Source organism: Oncorhynchus nerka, unplaced genomic scaffold, assembly GCF_034236695.1.
Source record: "Oncorhynchus nerka isolate Pitt River unplaced genomic scaffold, Oner_Uvic_2.0 unplaced_scaffold_4925, whole genome shotgun sequence".
NCBI classification, from domain to species: domain Eukaryota; kingdom Metazoa; phylum Chordata; class Actinopteri; order Salmoniformes; family Salmonidae; genus Oncorhynchus; species Oncorhynchus nerka.
The window spans coordinates 1-11,937 of NW_027036381.1; the positions used below are offsets into that span (position 1 = coordinate 1).

Consider the following 11,937-nt stretch of genomic DNA (forward strand, 5'->3'; position numbering starts at 1 on the left):
ACAGACAGGACCCAGGGGATAGGGTTAGGGTGATGAGAGGACTGGATCTACGACACAGACAGGACCCAGGGGATAGGGTTAGGGTGATGAGAGGACTGGATCTACGACACAGACAGGACCACAAGGGATAGGGTGATGAGAGGACTGGATCTACGACACAGACAGGACCCAGGGGATAGGGTTAGGGTGATGAGAGGACTGGATCTACGACACAGACAGGACCCAAGGGATAGGGGTGATGAGAGGACTGGATCTACGACACAGATGGGACCCAGGGATAGGGTTAGGGTGATGAGAGGACTGGATCTACGACACAGACGGGACCCAGGGGATAGGGTTAGGGTGATGAGAGGACTGGATCTACGACACAGACAGGACCCAGGGGTTAGGGTTAGGGTGATGAGAGGACTGGATCTACGACACAGACAGGACCCAGGGGTTAGGGTTAGGGTGATGAGAGGACTGGATCTACGACACAGACAGGACCCAGGGGATAGGGTTAGGGTGATGAGAGGACTGGCTCTACGACACAGACAGGACCCACGGGGATAGGGTTAGGGTGATGAGAGGACTGGATCTACGACACAGACAGGACCCAGGGGATAGGGTTAGGGTGATGAGAGGACTGGATCTATGACACAGACAGGACCCAAGGGAGTTAGGGTGATGAGAGGACTGGATCTACGACACAGACAGGACCCAGGGGATAGGGTTAGGGTGATGAGAGGACTGGATCTATGACACAGACAGGACCCAGGGGGTTAGGGTGATGAGAGGACTGGATCTACGACACAGACAGGACCCAGGGGATAGGGTTAGGGTGATGAGAGGACTGGATCTACGAAACAGACAGGACCCAAGGGATAGGGTTAGGTTGATGAGAGGACTGGATCTACGACACAGACAGGACCCAGGGGATAGGGTTAGGGTGATGAGAGGACTGGATCTACGACACAGACAGGACCCAGGGGTTAGGGTGATGAGAGGACTGGATCTACGACACAGACAGGACCCAGGGGTTAGGGTGATGAGAGGACTGGATCTACGACACAGACAGGACCCAGGGGATAGGGCTAGGGTGATGAGGACTGGATCTACGACACAGACAGGACCCAGGGGTTAGGGTTATGGTGATGAGAGGACTGGATCTACGACACAGACAGGACCCAGGGCATAGGGTTAGGGTGATGAGAGGACTGGATCTACGACACAGACAGGACCCAGGGGATAGTGTTAGGGTGATGAGAGGACTGGATCTACGACACAGACAGGACCCAGGGGATAGGGTTAGGGTGATGAGAGGACTGGATCTACGACACAGACAGGACCCAGGGGATAGGGTTAGGGTGATGAGAGGACAGGACCCAGGGGATAGGGTTAGGGTGATGAGAGGACTGGATCTACGACACAGACAGGACCCATGGGATAGGGTTAGGGTGATGAGAGGACTGGATCTACGACACAGACAGGACCCAGGGGATAGGGTTAGGGTGTTGAGAGGACTGGATCTACGACACAGACAGGACCCAGGGGATAGGGTTAGGGTGATGAGAGGACTGGATCTACGACACAGACAGGACCCAGGGGGTTAGGGTGATGAGAGGACTGGATCTATGACACAGACAGGACCCAGGGGGATAGGGTTAGGGTGATGAGAGGACTGGATCTATGACACAGACAGGACCCAGGGGTTAGGGTTAGGGTGATGAGAGGACTGGATATACGACACAGACAGGACCCAGGGGATAGGGTTAGGGTGATGAGAGGACTGGATCTATGACACAGACAGGACCCAGGGGGATAGGGTTAGGGTGATGAAAGGACTGGATCTATGACACAGACAGGACCCAGGGGATAGGGTTAGGGTGATGAGAGGACTGGATCTACGACACAGACAGGACCCATGGGATAGGGTTAGGGTGATGAGAGGACAGGACCCAGGGGTTACGGTGATGAGAGGACAGGACCCAGGGGATAGGGTTAGGGTGATGAGAGGACTGGACCCAGGGGATAGGGTTAGGGTGTTGAGAGGACTGGATCTACGACACAGACAGGACCCAGGGGATAGGGTTAGGGTGATGAGAGGACTGGATCTACGACACAGACAGGACCCAGGGGGTTAGGGGTGATGAGAGGACTGGATCTATGACACAGACAGGACCCAGGGGATAGGGTTAGGGTGATGAGAGGACTGGATCTATGACACAGACAGGACCCAGGGGTTAGGGTTAGGGTGATGAGAGGACTGGATATACGACACAGACAGGACCCAGGGGATAGGGTTAGGGTGATGAGAGGACTGGATCTATGACACAGACAGGACCCAGGGGGATAGGGTTAGGGTGATGAAAGGACTGGATCTATGACACAGACAGGACCCAGGGAAAGGGTTAGGGTGATGAGAGGACTGGATCTACGACACAGACAGGACCCATGGGATAGGGTTAGGGTGATGAGAGGACAGGACCCAGGGGTTACGGTGATGAGAGGACAGGACCCAGGGGATAGGGTTAGGGTGATGAGAGGACTGGACCCAGGGGATAGGGTTAGGGTGATGAGAGGACAGGACCCAGGGGATAGGGTTAGGGTGATGAGAGCACAGGACCCAAGGGGATAGGGTTAGGGTGATGAGAGGACAGGACCCAAGGGGATAGGGTTAGGGTGATGAGAGGACTGGACCCAAGGGGATAGGGTGATGAGAGGTTTGATGAAACACAACACTACTGGAAGAGCTTCTTGACATACACTACCGTTCAAAAGTTTGGGGTCACTTTTTTTTGTCCATTAAAATAACATCAAATTGATCAGAAATACAGTATAGACATTGTTAATGTTGTAAATGACTATTGTAGCTGGAAACGGACGATTTTTAATCAAATATCTACATAGGCGCACAGAGGCTCATTATCAGCAACCACCATTCCTGTGTTCCAATGGTACATTGTGTTATCTAATCCAAGTTTATCATTTTAAAAGTGTAATTGATCATTAGAAACCCCTTTCGCAATTACGTTAGCACAGCTGAAAACTGTTAATAAAACTGGCCTTCTTTAGACTAGTTGAGTATCTGGAGCATCAGCATTTTGTGGGTTCGATACAGGCTCAAAATGGCCAATGGCTTTTCTTTCAAAAACAAAGAAAATTTCTAAGTGACCCCAAACTTTTGAATAGTAGTGTATATCTTCAGAGACCTATCCACTGCTAATATGTAAAGTAGCATGACTCATGGGGTTGCCTCAAACCCCAGACAGTCCAGGAGTGTATAAGGTTTTTATATCCCAAAGTAAAGGTACAACACCAACCCAGCTATTTGTTGTGGAACAAGACAGGGATGTCCCATCTCCCTCTCCTCTTCCAAGATTCAATGCTATGGAATTCTTCATCAATAACGTTTGGTGATCATCCCTCACTGTCCCTCTCCTCGTCCTTTTCAATACAATTGACAAGAGTGGTGTTGTGTTGTGATTGATAACAGTGGTGTTGTGTGGTATTTTTTATTTGACCTTTATTTAACTAGGCAAGTCAGTTAAGAACAAATTCTTATTTTCAATGACGGCCTAGGAACAGTGGGTTAACTGCCTGTTCAGGGGCAGAAACGACAGATTTGTACCTTGTCAGCTCAGGGTTTGAACTTGCAACCTTCCGGTTACTAGTCCAACGTTACTGACCCAAAGCTCTAACCACTAGGCTACCTGCTGTTTACTAGTCCAACACTCTAACCACTAGGCTACCTGCTGGTTACTAGTCCAACACTCTAACCACTAGGCTACCTGCTGGTTACTAGTCCAACACTCTAACCACTAGTCTACCTGCTGGTTACTGGCCCAACACTCTAACCACTAGTCTACCTGCTGGTTACTGGCCCAACACTCTAACCACTAGACTACCTGCTGGTTACTAGTCCAACACTCTAACCACTAGGCTACCTGCTGGTTACTGGCCCAACACTCTAACCACTAGACTACCTGCTGGTTACTAGTCCAACACTCTAACCACTAGGCTACCTGCTGGTTACTAGTCCAACACTCTAACCACTAGGCTACCTGCTGGTTACTAGTCCAACACTCTAACCACTAGGCTACCTGCTGGTTACTAGTCCAACACTCTAACCACTAGTCTACCTGCTGGTTACTAGTCCAACACTCTAACCACTAGTCTACCTGCTGGTTACTGGCCCAACACTCTAACCACTAGGCTACCTGCTGGTTACTAGCCCAACACTCTAACCACTAGGCTACCTGCTGGTTACTGGCCCAACACTCTAACCACTAGGCTACCTGCTGGTTACTGACCCAACACTCTAACCACTAGGCTACCTGCTGGTTACTAGACCAACACTCTAACCACTAGTCTACCTGCTGGTTACTAGTCCAACACTCTAACCACTAGGCTACCCTGCCGCCCCTCCACTCTAACCACTAGGCTACCCTGCCGCCCCTCCACTCTAACCACTAGGCTACCCTGCCGCCCCTCCACTCTAACCACTAGGCTACCCTGCCGCCCCTCCACTCTAACCACTAGTCTACCCTGCCGCCCCTCCACTCTAACCACTAGGCTACCCTGCCGCCCCTCCACTCTAACCACTAGGCTACCCTGCCGCCCCTCCACTCTAACCACTAGTCTACCTGCCGCCCCTCCACTCTAACCACTAGTCTACCCTGCCGCCCCTGATTGATAACAGTGGTGTTGTGTGATTGATAACAGTGGTGTTGTGTGTGGTAGTTACGTTTCTGAACATGGTGTCGTGTAGCTTGGAGGATGTGTGCAACGTGACTTTGGTGAAAGAGTAGCCCTTCATGAAGCTGAAGACCAGCATGGCCACCACCACCAGGCCGTAAATCATCTGGTAGAAGCTCAGGTCAGGGTTCAGGGAGATGTTCCCTGCGGTGGAATTCGACACGTTCGCTGTCTGAAATCACACGTTAAAGAGCCCGTTGGTTTGGCTTAGTTACTGTGTCAGGTATTAAGAATGTTTTAACTAGTCTATAAAAACATATGCAGAATGTTCTGTTACGTGTTTTACTTCTGCCACAGATGTAATCTGATCTGCTAAAATAGGACAAACTGTTGATACAATTGAGCATTTTTGGGGAAAACCAATCGCAGCGCTCCAATAGATAGCAACTGTCGTCGAGTCCAACATCTCGGACAAGCTCACGTTTCAAATGCATGAAAGCCAGTAAGGGAAATGGCAGAAAACACTGAGTTCTCTTCAAAACATAAATATTTTAAACGGCAAAATAATTTAACAGTGCACCAAGCGTTACTTGCTACTGTGATTCCTGAAATGCCTGTTGATGTTAGTGGGGTTTTTTTATCCGAAATTATACTTTCGTTACATTGTTTTCTAGCTCCGCTGGTTAGCTAGCTCTCAGTCTCATTGACCACCAAACTTTGATAACACTCGCTAGCCACTCAATATAACATGTTTTCGCAAAATATATGTTAGTTAGCTAAGTTATCCATGTTATGAATATAACTCTCATCTGCTATCATCATGATGCAAATTTGAGAGCAACAGTTAGCTTCCAAAAGCGATTATAACTTTGACTGCTTGCTGACATTCAGAGCCGTTCAGCGGCTAGCAGCAAAATAAGACATAATTTTCCCAGGTTTCCCGTGAATAAATTGTAATACCAGTCCATTACAACATACCCAGGTGTCTTCTGATGAACAAGGGTTTCACTTCATCTGGGTAAAATCATCGTCATCTGGATTTCGCCCAGTGGTTTGAGTGATGAATTTAGTCTTCATCGTCATCATTGTAAGGGGGATTTCACCCAGTGGTTTGAGTGATGAATTTAGTCTTCATCGTTATCATTGTAAGGGGGATTTCGCCCAGTGGTTTGAGTGATGAATTGGTCTTCATCATCGTCATCATTGTAAGGGGGATTTATCCAGTGGTTTGAGTGATGAATTTAGTCTTCATCGTCATCATTGTAAGGGGGATTTCGCCCAGTGGTTTGAGTGATGAATTGGTCTTCATCATCATCATCATCATTGTAAGGGGGATTTTGCCAGTGGTTTGAGTGGTGAATTGGTCTTCATCATCATCATCATTGTAAGGGGGATTTCGCCAGTGGTTTGAGTGGTGAATTGGTCTTCATCATCATTGTAAGGGGGATTTCGCCAGTGGTTTGAGTGATGAATTGGTCTTCCAGAGAAAATGTTGTCAGAGGTAGCTATAGTAACCAAAGGGGGTAGGGGCCCAGCGAAGGGTCAATTGACAATCATTTGAAAACATAAGGAAAAGTCACTACAGTAGACTTACCCCTGATCCCTGCTCCAGCCAGTAGCTGAGCCACCAGTTGCTGAAGGCAGTGGTCCCCACCAAGCAGATGAAGATGATGATGATGAGAGACAGCAGTATGTACCCTGGAGACCAGAGACAGCAGAGGTGAGACCAGAGGAGAGAAAAGATGAGAGACCAGAGGAGAGAGGAGAGACCAGATGAGAGAGGAGAGACGAGAGGAGAGAGGAGAGACGAGAGGAGAGAAAAGATGAGAGACCAGAGGAGAGACCAGATGAGAGAGGAGAGACGGGAGGAGAGAAAAGATGAGAGATCAGAGACAATTGTAAATGAGAACTTGTTCTTAACCTCTCTGAACCACCCATCCCGGATCCAGTATAATTGTCATCAGCAACACTGAATAGCATAGCGCCACAGTCAGATAATAATACTAGAAAATATTCATATTCATGAAATCACAAGTGCAATATTGCAAAACACAGCTTAGCCTTTTGTTAATCCACCTGTCGTCTCAGATTTTGAAATTATGCTTTACAGCGAAAGCAATACAGGCGTTTGTGTAAGTTTATCGATCGCTCGACAAAAAGTACACTTAGTATCAGGTAACTTTGTCACGAAAATAAGAAAAACAATCAAATTAATTGTTTACCTTTGATGATCTTCGGATGTTTTCACTCACAAGACTCCCAGTTAGACAACAAATGTTCCTTTTGATCCATAAAGATATTTTTTATATCCAAATACCTCTGTTAGTTTGGTGCGTTATGGCCAGGAATCCCCCGGAAAGAGAGATCACGACAACGCAGATAAAAATTCCAAATTATGTTATATCCAAACATGTCAAACGTTGTTTATAATCAAACCTCAGGGTGTTTTTCAAATATCTATTCGATAATATATCAATAATATATCAACCGGGACAGTTGGTTTTTCACTAGGACCGGGAGTAACAATGGCCGCCTTTCTCTTTTGCGCACAACTCACTCTGAGAGCCCCCAACTATCCACTTACGCAATGTGGTCGTTCACGCTCATTCTTCAAAATAAAAGCCTGAAACTATGTCTAAAGGCTGTTGACACCTTAGGGAAGCCATAGAAAAATGAATCTGGTTGATATCCCTTTAAATGGGCAATAGGGATGCTTAAGAACAGAGAGGTTTCAAGAACAGCGGCACTTCCTGATTGGATTTTCCTCAGGTTTTAGCCTGCAATATCAGTTCTGTTTAACTCACAGACAAAATCTTGACAATTTTGGAAACTTTAGAGTGTTTTCTATCCTCATCTGTCAATTATATGCATATTCTAGCATCTGGTCCTGAGAAATAGGCCGTTTACTTTGGGAACGTTATTTTTCAAAAAATAGTGCCCCTAGCTTCAAGAGGTTATTAACTAGCTTACCTGGTTAAATGAAGGAGAAAAAAACAAGAAAAAAATATCAAGAGGAGAGACCAGATGAGAGAGGAATGACCAGAGGAGAGAGGAGAGGGGAGACCAGAGGAGAGACCAGAGGAGAGAGGGAGAGGAGAGACCAGAGGAGAAAGGAGAGACCAGAGGAGAGTCCAGAGGAGAGAGGAGAGACCAGAGGAGAGAGGAGAGACCAGAGGAGAGACCAGAGGAGACACAAGAGGAGAGACTAGAGGAGAGACCAGAGGAGAGAGGAGAGACCAGAGGAGACACCAGAGGAGAGACCAGAGACAAGAGAAGACACCAGAGGAGACACCCGAGGAAAGACCAAAGGAGAGGGGAGAGGAGAGACCAGAGGAGAGACCAGAGGAGACAACAGAGGAGACACCAGAGGAGAGAGGAGAGACTAGAGGAGAGACCAGAAGAGACACCAGAGGAGACACCAGAGACAAGAGGAGACACCAGAGGGAGAGACGAAAGGAGAGGGAGAGACCAGAGGAGAGACCAAAGGAGAGGGGAGAGACTAGAGGAGAGACCAGAGGAGACACCAGAGGAGAGAGGATAGGGGAGACCAGAGAAGAGACCAGTGGAGAGACCAGAGGAGAAACCAGAGAGAGGAGAGACCAGAGGAGACACCATAGGAGAGACCAGAGGAGAGAGAAGAGACCAGAGGAGAGAGGAGAGACCAGAGGAGAGACCAGAGGAGAGAGGAGAGACCTAACCTCCTGCAGCTTTACAGTACTGGTGGTAGGTCAGGGTTAACTCAGGGTTAAGGTTCAGAGTGTGGTGTGTGTAAGGTGGGTTCCTAACCTCCTGCAGCTTTACAGTACTGGTGGTAGGTCCTCCAGGCAACAGAACCCTCCTGAGAACCCTCCTGAGTCACCAGCTGGTCCTTAGACTCTACCAGACAACAACAACAACAACTATCAACAGACAACATCATCAACAACAACCATAATAAACAACAACAACCATAATAAACAACAACAACAAATATCAACAGGCATCATCAACAGCAACATCAATAACCATAATAAACAACAACAACCATAATAAACAACAACAACCATAATAAACAACAACAACCATAATAAACAACAACAACCATAATAAACAACAACAACCATAATAAACAACAACAACAAATATCAACAGACATCATCAACAGCAACAACAACAACCATAATAAACAACAACAACCATAATAAACAACAACAACATAATAAACAACAACCATAATAAACAACAACAAACATAATAAACAACAAAAAACATAATGTTGATGGAATGAATTGATTTGTTCATTTAAAATGTCACACAGTGTACAGCCATAATAATACTGCTTGAGGATTAGAATGTGAAGGAATGGAGGACGAAAATTACAGCCCTAATAATACTGCTTGAGGAATGTGAAGGAATCGAGGACTAAAATTACCGCTGACGTCATGTGATACCGATGGACTTCCTTCCGACTCGTCTGGTTTCTCATCAGACATGTCAAAAGCTGTCAGAGAGAAAAAAAAGACATGACTTAAATCCCAGTAATGACACACAACAGACCTTTTAACGCAGAGCTACATATACGAATGTAAATGTATGAAACAAGACACGAGAACTAAAACCTTTTGTTTCCAATAGCATTACCTACAGGATGTGGAGAACAGACCGTGTCTATGTTGAGATATGTATGGGATCTCTAGTTTATCATACAAACAGGATGTGGAGAACAGACCGTGTCTATGTTGAGATATGTATGGATCTCTAGTTTATCAAACAGACAGGATGTGGAGAACAGACCGTGTCTATGTTGAGATATGTATGGGATCTCTAGTTTATCAAACAGACAGGATGTGGAGAAGAGACCGTGTCTATGTTGAGATATGTATGGATCTCTAGTTTATCAAACCTGGGTTTTCTAGTCCTTTTCCCTTGTGATCATCCAGGTTCTTCTCCTTCGTGTCGACGGGGTCTGGTTGTGTCGGCTGCTCCTCAGGTTGTTCCTAAAGTACAGGATTAAGTGATATACATTAACAATGTGGGAGAAATATATTTATTGACGTCTCTCGAGAGTCTTGACAATACAGTATACGACTGTGTATTTGATGTTTTGTGTGGAAAACCCAGGAAGAGAAGTGGCAGCAGCTAATGGGGATCCTAATAAACTAGACTAAAACATGATACATGATATCTAGACTGGACATAGTCTCCTCCGGATGGACTGATCCTAATAAACTAGACTAAAACATGATATCTAGACTGGGCATAGTCTCCTCCAGGAGGACTGATCCTAATAAACTAGACTAAAACATGATATCTAGACTGGGCATAGTCTCCTCCGGATGGACTGATCCTAATAAACTAGACTAAAACATGATACATGATATCTAGACTGGACATAGTCTCCTTCAGGAGGACTGATCCTAATAAACTAGACTAAAACATGATACATGATATCTAGACTGGGCATAGTCTCCTTCAGGTGGACTGATCCTAATAAACTAGACTAAAACATGATATCTAGACTGGGCATAGTCTCCTTCAGGAGGACTGATCCTATTAAACTAGACTAAAACATGAAACATGATATCTAGACTGGACATAGTCTACTTCAGGTGTACCGATCCTAATAAACTAGACTAAAACATGATATCTAGACTGGACATAGTCTCCTTCAGGAGGACTGATCCTATTAAACTAGACTAAAACATGAAACATGATATCTAGACTGGGCATAGTCTCCTTCAGGAGGACCGATCCTAATAAACTAGACTAAAACATGATATCTAGACTGGGCATAGTCTCCTTCAGGAGGACCGATCCTAATAAACTAGACTAAAACATGATATCTAGACTGGACATAGTCTCCTCCAGGAGGACTGATCCTAATAAACTAGACTAAAACATGATATCTAGACTGGGCATAGTCTCCTTCAGGAGGACTGATCCTAATAAACTAGACTAAAACATGATACATGATATCTAGACTGGGCATAGTCTCCTTCAGGAGGACTGATCCTAATAAACTAGACTAAAACATGAAACATGATATCTAGACTGGGTATAGTCTCCTCCAGGTGGACTGATCCTAATAAACTAGACTAAAACATGATATCTAGACTGGGCATAGTCTCCTTCAGGAGGACCGATCCTAATAAACTAGACTAAAACATGATATCTAGACTGGGCATAGTCTCCTCTGGATGGACTGATCCTAATAAACTAGACTAAAACATGATACATGATATCTAGACTGGGCATAGTCTCCTTCAGGTGGACTGATCCTAATAAACTAGACTAAAACATGAAACATGATATCTAGACTGGACATAGTCTCCTTCAGGTGGACTGATCCTAATAAACTAGACTAAAACATGATATCTAGACTGGGCATAGTCTCCTTCAGGAGGACTGATCCTAATAAACTAGACTAAAACATGATACATGATATCTAGACTGGTTATAGTCTCCTTCAGGTGGACTGATCCTAATAAACTAAACTAAAACATGATATCTAGACTGGACATAGTCTCCCTTCAGGAGGACTGATCCTAATAAACTAAACTAAAACATGATATCTAGACTGGACATAGTCTCCTTCAGGTGGACTGATCCTAATAAACTAAACTAAAACATGATATCTAGACTGGGCATAGTCTCCTTCAGGTGGACTGATCCTAATAAACTAGACTAAAACATGATACATGATATCTAGACTGGGTATAGTCTCCTTCAGGAGGACTGATCCTAATAAACTAGACTAAAACATGATATCTAGACTGGACATAGTCTCCTTCAGGAGGACCGATCCTAATAAACTAGACTAAAACATGAAACATGATATCTAGACTGGACATAGTCTCCTTCAGGTGGACTGATCCTAATAAACTAGACTAAAACATGAAACATGATATCTAGACTGGACATAGTCTCCTTCAGGAGGACTGATCCTAATAAACTAGACTAAAACATGATATCTAGACTGGACATAGTCTCCTTCAGGTGGACTGATCCTAATAAACTAGACTAAAACATGAAACATGATATCTAGACTGGACATAGTCTCCTTCAGGAGGACCGATCCTAATAAACTAGACTAAAACATGATATCTAGACTGGGCATAGTCTCCTTCAGGAGGACCGATCCTAATAAACTAGACTAAAACATGATATCTAGACTGGACATAGTCTCCTCCAGGAGGACTGATCCTAATAAACTAGACTAAAACATGATATCTAGACTGGGCATAGTCTCCTTCAGGAGGACTGATCCTAATAAACTAGACT

The 11,937-nt window shown here is 45.2% G+C and overlaps 1 protein-coding gene across 1 annotated transcript; it reads right to left on the reverse strand.

Annotated features, from left to right (window-relative positions):
- Positions 1 to 4,726: 4,726 nt before the first annotated feature.
- On the reverse strand, positions 4,727 to 9,653 carry LOC135566446 (ATP-binding cassette sub-family C member 12-like; the record flags this gene model as incomplete). The annotated part of the gene is made up of 5 exons (XM_065014157.1): positions 4,727 to 4,909; positions 6,272 to 6,375; positions 8,464 to 8,553; positions 9,089 to 9,157; positions 9,560 to 9,653. Coding segments are annotated over 5 exons (540 nt in total), but the record flags the coding sequence as incomplete, so codon positions are not given.
- Between the last annotated feature and the right edge of the window lie 2,284 nt (positions 9,654 to 11,937).